This window comes from Macaca nemestrina, chromosome 6, assembly GCF_043159975.1.
Source record: "Macaca nemestrina isolate mMacNem1 chromosome 6, mMacNem.hap1, whole genome shotgun sequence".
NCBI lineage: Eukaryota > Metazoa > Chordata > Mammalia > Primates > Cercopithecidae > Macaca > Macaca nemestrina.
The window spans coordinates 98591368-98599405 of NC_092130.1; the positions used below are offsets into that span (position 1 = coordinate 98591368).

Consider the following 8038-nt stretch of genomic DNA (forward strand, 5'->3'; position numbering starts at 1 on the left):
CACTGACATCTCCAGGTAACCAGCAGGCACTTGGGTAAGGACATCTGAAACCATAAACCAGGTGACTGAAGCCACTTAAGTAACTCCAGAAAAGAATATTAAAAAATAGAAAAAACCTGCCCAGCTAAGTCTAGCTCAAATAACAGAATCTTGAGCAAATAATTGTTTTTGTAAGCCATTATATTTTGGGATTGTTACATAGCAACAGATAAGTGAGGCAGTGGTAAATAAGATAATGATGTATCTTACAAAGGATGGCATCTTAAGTTTATGAAATAAAACAGCAGCTCGATATGTGCTTTTTAAAAATATTAACATGAGGAAAAATGAGCAGGAATTCATGCAGTTGATATGAACGTAAAATAACACATGCCCACAAACTACAACCACTATGTTCTGGATTAACGTTAAAAGATAGTTTTCAAAGTGTGACAATCACAAAGGAAATCCTCAGAATACTTTCCTAGTGCTAGCCAATCTCCCAACTCAAAATTGTTTATCTTTTTTGTTTGTTTGTTTTTGGGGTTTGTTTTTCTTTTTGAGACAAGGTCTCACTCTGTTGCCCTCCAGCCTCAGTCTCCCAAGTATCTTAAACTACAGGTGTGCACCACCACATCCGGCTAACTTTTAAATTTTAGTAGAGATGGGAGTCTCACTATATTGCCCAGGCTGGTCTCAAATTCTTGGGTTCAAGCAATCCTCCTGCCTTGGCTTCCCAAAGCACTGGGATTACAAGCATGAGCCATCATGTCCAGCCTCAAAATTTTAAACAGATAAGGGAGGAGTGAAATCAACTTGTAAGTATCATTGTCAATGTAAATGAAATCGATGGATGACATTCTTGATGTTACAAAATGAAAATTAAGGTCTGAATGTTTGTGTTTCCTTAAAAATCACATGCTAAAACCTATTACCAACGTGATGGTATTAGAAGATGAAGCCTTTGGGAGGTGATCAGGTCAGCAGTGCTCTGCTCTCAAGAATGGGATTAATATCCCTATTTTTTAAAAAAGGCCCCAGAGGCCAAGTGTGGTGGCACACATCTGTAATCCCAGCACTTTGGGAGGCTGAGGTAGGTGGATCACTTGAGGCCAAGAGTTCAAGGCCAGCCTGGCCAATATAGTGAAACCCCGTCTCTACTAAAAATACAAAAATTAGCTGAGCATGTTGGCACACACCTGTAATCCCAGCTACTCAGGAGGCTGATGCACGGGAATTGCTGGAGGTGGAGGTTGCGGTGAGCCAAGATCGCACCACTGCACTCCAGCCTAGGCAACACAGTGAGAGACTCCATCTCAAAAAAAAAAAAAAAAAGGCAAGGCATGGTGGCTCACGCCTGTAATCCCAGCACTTTGGAAGGCCAAGGCGGGTGGATCACAAGGGCAAGAGATCAAGACCATCCTGGTCAACATGGCAAAATCCCGTCTCTACTAAAACACAAAAAATTAGCCGGGCATGGTGGTGCACGCCTGTAGTCCCAGCTACTCAGGAGGCTGAGGCAGGGGAATTGCTTGAACCCAGGAGACGGAGATTGCAGTGAGCCGAGATTACACCACTGCACTCCAGCCTAGCCAACAGAGCAAGACTCCATCTCAAAAAGAAAAGAAAAGAGGGGAGGGGAGGGGAGGGGAGGGGAGGGGAGGGGAGGGGAGGGGAGGGGAGGGGAGGGGAGGGGAGGGGAGGGGAGAAGAAAAGGGCCCCAGAGAGCTGCCATCCCCTTCTGCCATGTGAGAACACAAAGAAGATGCAATCAATGAGGAAGAGGCCTTCACCATACACTGAATCTGCTGGGACCTTGATTCTGGACTTCATGGCCTCCAGAGTTCTGGGCAATAAATTTCTGTTGTTTATAAATTACCCACTGTGAGGTACTATATTTTGTTATAGCAGCCCAAACAGACTAAGACAAAAGAATAACACACTTGAATTATAGGTCTTTTTCAATTTTCAACTTCGACTCTTAGAATGTCACTAGATTACTGTAACTTAAAAGATAACCTAAGTGAGAATGCTGAATTTTTAGGCCATTTCTAAAAAAAAAAAAATTTCAATAGACTAAAATTAATTTTTTTGAGGCCAAAACAAAATGGACACTATGCTCAATTTTAATATGGAGACATTTTATTAGGGAGGAACTGTGTGTCATGAAAAAGCACCAGAATTCAGACAACCTTGGTCTAGTCCAGCAGGCTGACATAGGCAAAGCACTTAATTACTTTTAGCTTTGATTCCTTGACTATGATCAGTCAAACTGTTACTACCAGCACTCCAGAAGAGCCAAAAGGAACATAAATTTCACCGAAATCATAGCTAAGCATACAGAGATTATTAAACATAATTTTTTTTTTTTTTTTTTTTTGAGACGGAGTCTCGCTCTGTCGCCCAAGCTGGAGTGCAGTGGCCGGATCTCAGCTCACTGCAAGCTCCACCGCCCGAGTTTACGCCATTCTCCTGCCTCAGCCTCCCGAGTAGCTGGGACTACAGGCGCCCGCCACCTCGCCCGGCTAGTTTTTTGTATTTTTTAGTAGAGACGGGGTTTCACCGTGTTAGCCAGGATGGTCTTGATCTCCTGACCTCGTGATCCGCCCGTCTCGGCCTCCCAAAGTGCTGGGATTACAGGCTTGAGCCACCGCGCCCAGCCAATTTTTTTTTTTTTTTTGAGACGAGTCTCACACTGTCACCCAGGCTGGAGTGCAGTGGCGTGATCTTGGCTCACTGCAGCCTCCACCTCCCGGGTTCAAGCAATTCTCCTGCCTCAGCCTCCCAAGTAGCTGGGATTACAGGTGCCCGCCACCACGCCCAGCTAATTTTTTGTATTGTTGGTAGAGATGGGGTCTCTTATGTTGGCCAGGCTGATCTCGAACTCCTAACCTCGTGATTCGCCCGCCTCGGCCTCCCAAAGTGCTGGGATTACAGGTGTGAGCCACCGCGCCCAGCCATTAAACAGCTACTTAAATTACTACGTAAATTTTAAATTACTAATAATACTAAATATTAGTACCTAATTAAAACCACCATACATTAAGCTCTTATTATATGCTAAATGTATGTTCATCTAATCCTATTTACAATCCTATAATGTACTATTACCCTATTTTACAAAATAGTAAACTGAGTCTTAAAGAGGTTAAGTAACTTTCCAAGGTCTCACAACCAGTTAGCGACAAAGCCAGGATCAAGCCCAGATCTTTTCAAATTCTTGAGCCAAAACTTTTTAATCCTATCCTCTGCTGCCTCCCGACAAGAGCCTCAACTCTAACCTCCAAATACAAAACAAGAATTTTGGTATCAAAAATACAACCAGGGAGCACAGCGTCACCAGCAATGGACTAGAAATCAGGAGACCTAAATTCTAATGCCAGTTCTATACTACCTACACATGGGCATAAGACAATAAGCAAGTGTGCGTCTGTGGGCTTCGTTTTTTAATCTTTGAAATCTGACTGAATATATTTCAAGAATTTGCCTTCCTAGCTGTGAAATTCTAATTCTCCTCATAATTTAAAAATTACATTAATTTAAATGTTATTTCCATAATGAACTATCCTATTCAATTATCATATGTTAATATACAAAAGCATATTAGAAAGCATGAAGATTTTCTGACCACTTACTAATTTCTCCCTCCTATGAACAAACTGCACTTGTTCTGGCACTTAACCATACACTCTTATGCTGACTTGTAAGAGCCTATATTGCTGACCTCTCCTGGTTATTAAACTCTCCCCTTTTATTCATTTTCCAAGCATATTTGTCTCACTGTTAGACTAATAGCCATAAGGACAGAGATATTTCTTCAGTATTTGTTGAATGAATAAATAAACTCAACAGAAAACAAAGGACATACAGCAATTCTTCCATAATTACATGTTGACTATATAGAAAATATTTTTCCCTCTCTAGCTTTAAAACCCCATTTTAACAGCTCAAGAGTGGATCTTCAGAAACTTCTACATACTTAATCATCTATTTTATTTTGGACCACTAAGATTTCCAGTTATTCCAAGTTTCTTGATGTGTAATGAAAACCATTCAAATTTCATAAAACCATTCACTGAGCCTAGCACAACCACTAGAATATAAAGCAGGGGCTCAACCAAAAAAAAAAAAAAAAAAAAAAAAAAAAGAATTGAGTCCAGCAAATAACCTTACAACAACCAATAAATCAAGTAAACCACTATGGTTATATTATATAAGGAAAACAGACTCAAACTACTTTCATGATATGGCTCAAACAAAGATGCTTGCAAAAGTATTCCTAACATAAAAGTGAAGGAAAAGAAATGTTAAAAAATGAAAAAGGCAATGGAAACCAAATAGGATTTAATGAAAAAGAAATCAGCATAGTTCCCAAGTGAGAAATATCATATACTTGAAAATAAGAGCTTTATCTTCAAATACTGAAAATAAAAAGATTTGAAAAATGATCGGCCAGGCACGGTGGCTCACGCCTGTAATCCCAATACTTTGGGAGGCCGAGGTGGGCAGATCACAAGGTCAGGAGTTCAAGATCAGCCTGGCCAACACAGTGAAACCCCAACTCTTATAAAAATACAAAAAGTTAGCCAGGCGTGGTGGCAGGCACCTGTAATCCCAGCTACTAGGGAGGCTGATCATAAAGTAACACAAATGAGTCTGGGAACATTTCAGATTTAAGTAGAGTATCGGAAATGTTATTTCAAAAATCACTTTTACATAAATATAAGAAAAAGTAAAAAGACAAAATATAGATATTAAACTATACTTTTGAGAGGAGTAGGGGCAGGTGAATATAAATGGAAATGGAAAAATAAAGGGTCAGACACACTGACAGTGCTGTAACAGTCACCAAAATCAGAGAAAGATCATAAGCAGAAATGTGTGTACAACCAAGTCTCCCTTAGACCTAAATGATGTCCCTGAAGCATTTTTCAAACTTGAATAATCATTGTCCTGAGTCCATCCACTTATAAAGATTTATAATGTTATGCCACAATGAATATTTAAAACAACTCCTAGGTTTAGAATTACTACAGCAACTTTATGAATGTCACAAGAGGAAAAGTGTCATGGCAATAATAGATGTCACAAAAGGACAGTCTGGGCTAAGATGAAGACAATGTCTTGCCCTAACAAGAAAGCCAGTTAATATGAAATGAACCATGAAATGGAATGACCAAGTAGAAAATACACTGCCAAATCGTCAGATGCTGAATAAACAGTGTCAATGAATTATCTGAATTAAGAAAGGCTAAAAGGTTCTTGATGTTTTATCTTCAAAATATTTTAAAATAACACCCATTTAACAATTTATGAACGGTCTCTTTAAAAAGTCTACCATTTAAGAATAACCCGATTTTCCACAACATGGAAGCAAGTCCAATACTAATTGAAACAAAATTGCCAGGGGAAAAAAAAAGTCTTAAAATGCAACCATGTCACTGAAAGGTACAGGACAGTTGTACTGAATTTTCTTAAGTGGCATTAGGGACAATGAAACAGTGACTGAGTCTAATTCTACACTGCTACAAAGTGAGTGGAGTTGTCAATAATAATCAGGATCATTTCATTAAAATAATCCTCCTTGGAATTATCAGGCATTTAATAATCAGAGCAGAAATATTTTTCCTCTTCCAGGATTCTTAATGAAAGATAAAATCAGGAGTAAAAAGATGTAAACTCAACAAGCCAGAAGTGACACCTGTGTGACCACAAATTAAGAGTTAGTTTTATTCTGTGTGATTGCAAATTAAAGTTACTATTGCACACGGCCGGGGGGGGATTGAGAAACAACTTCAACCAACAGTTGGAAACAAATTACACGTGCTAACAGTTACACTCATTAGGAAATCCAGAATACTTTCAAAGAGAGTTATTTAGATGTTGCATTCATTTAAACGCAGGCGACGAACATCTCAGCCGCCTTCCTTTGCAGGATTCTGTGCCAAGCCCTTCCGAAGCTGGGGTTGATAAGGTCGACTCCAAGAAGAAAAGCAGCTCAAGTGGGAAATGGTATCCTCATATGGCCCAGAGAACCGGTGACGCACTAGGTGCTTGGAAAATATCCCATCGTTTACCTTGCTAGAAGCAGCTGGGTAGGGAAGAGGTCGTCCACGTGCACTATTGTTTTCCAGATATGTTTATTTATTTTTAACTTCTGCTTTGGTATCAATATCCTCAACCTCAGCCTAACGAGGAGAGGGGGGATGGCAGCGCCACTGGTGGTATTTGGGTGCAACACAAGTTTAAAAAATGAAAACACAACCTTTTTTTTTTTTTTTAATTGCAGTATACTCGGTGCCCTCACCTCTCTCCTCCTCCACACCTCTGCCATCACCCCACGCAGCTCTCCGCCGCCGCCACCTCGGGTCCCCATGACAACCCCACCCCAGGGCGGGCCCCCCTCCGCCGCCTCCCGGCCCTGCCAGCGACACTTGCCTGGCAAGGGGCGACTCCACCTGCCCTTGGCTCTCACTCTCCCCGCTCCCGAGAGGCGGACCAGGACCCCTCCAGGCGCGCGGGCCCAGTCCCGGCTGCAGGCACGACCCTCACCAGTCGGGGACGTGTGGAAGGGCGGCCGGGCACGAGCTGAGGAGGTTCCACCTCCAAAGCCCAAAACCCAAACGAGTGACGCGGGGCCGCGGGCCAAATGGGGTACTGCGGCCCCGCGCCCCTCTCTGGGCTGCCAAGGGGAGCCGAGGGGCAGGCGCAGTGGGCGAGACGGAACTCGTCCGTTTTCACAAACAACGACGCGTCGCGGCGGCAGGAGATGCTGGGGCCGAAGCTCACCTTGAAGGGATTGTTGAGATCCGGGTCGGCAAACGGGTTACTGTCGAAATCCGACATCTCTCTGGCTCTCGGCGTCACCCACCCGACCCAGGCGCTGAGAGAGAGAAGAGGCGAGGCCGCCGCCCCCCTGCGCGCTCACGTCGCCGCCGCCGAGCAGATCCGGGTGCAGCTCGCGGGCCACCCAGCCGGCCGCGCCACTGAGCATGCCCGGTGCGGCGGGCTCCCGGCCGCGGCGCCGCTCGCGTTCGCCGTCCGGTTCCTCCAGGTCCGGATCGCACGCTCCGGGCTTTGGCTGCGACCGAGTAGGGAGTTGGGGCGTAGGAACCGGGAACTGAGAGCGGATGAAAAGCGTCCCACACGCCACGAGCCCGCGGGATTCTCGGAGAGTATGGGACGCTTCCCCTCCGCTCTCAGCCGGAGGCCGGCTGCGTCCGGCCCTGCTCGGTCTTCTGAAGACCAATTTCAAATCAGCTCCCCGGGGCCCAGCGTGACTTAGGGAAGTGGTGGCATTTTGTGGGAAGGACGCACACTTGCCAGGTTGGGGGAGGCAGCCCGAGTCGCGGGTCGCGCACCCCGGGAGCAGTGGCGCTAGACCATCGGACGCGGGCACTGGAGAGGCCACTGCACCGCCAGCCGCAGATCACCTCCCCGGGGCGGGGACGCGGCCGCTGCTACGGGTTTTTGAGCACTCGTGACCCCACCTGAGAATCCCGGCCTCCCATCTTCCGGTCTCTCTGACTCTAAGTTGCTGCTAAATCACGGAGAGCAGCCTTGGCGCTGCCGGTCCCAGCTTGATCCAAGGAGCCTGGAGAATGAGATGAGATTCAGTCCGAAGGGCCGGCCCTGGCTGCCATCCTCCGGAATCTGCAAAATGGCTACTTCTTCAGAAATAATGGGAGAGGGATGGTAAGAGGCCAGAGATCAAGGCCCTCGAGTATTAACTCTAGCATTTGGGCACCAAATAGACACTTTTGGATTTTCCCTAGTCTTTTCCAACACCAAGGACGAGATGATCAAAAGATGTGTTAAGAAATTCATTTGTACTGGCCGGGCGCGGTGGCTGACGCCTGTAATCCCAGCACTTTGGGAGGCCGAGGCGGGCGGATCACAAGGTCAGGAGTTCGAGACCAGCCTGGCCAATATGATGAAACCCCGTCTCTACTAAAAATACAAAAATTATCCGGGGGTGGTGGCGGACGCCCGTAGTCCCAGCTACTCAGGAGGCTGAGGCAGGAGAATCGCTTGAACCCGGGAGGCGGAGGTTGTAGTG

At 45.2% G+C, this 8038-nt stretch overlaps 1 protein-coding gene across 3 annotated transcripts in view; it reads right to left on the reverse strand.

The window, feature by feature from the left end:
* Positions 1-7681, reverse strand: part of LOC105475099 (secretory carrier membrane protein 1) — a 121229-nt gene extending 113548 nt beyond the window's left edge. Inside the window, exon 1 of one of the 3 annotated variants that reach the window (XM_071098783.1) lies at positions 7470-7681. In XM_071098783.1, the coding sequence (XP_070954884.1) occupies positions 7470-7490 (21 nt within the window). In that variant the 5' untranslated portion in view covers positions 7491-7681. Of the gene's footprint in view, positions 1-6768; positions 6949-7469 lie in introns of those variants that run through there. The other 2 variants (XM_024790777.2, XM_011730099.3) reach the window with 2 other exon arrangements.
* Between the last annotated feature and the right edge of the window lie 357 nt (positions 7682-8038).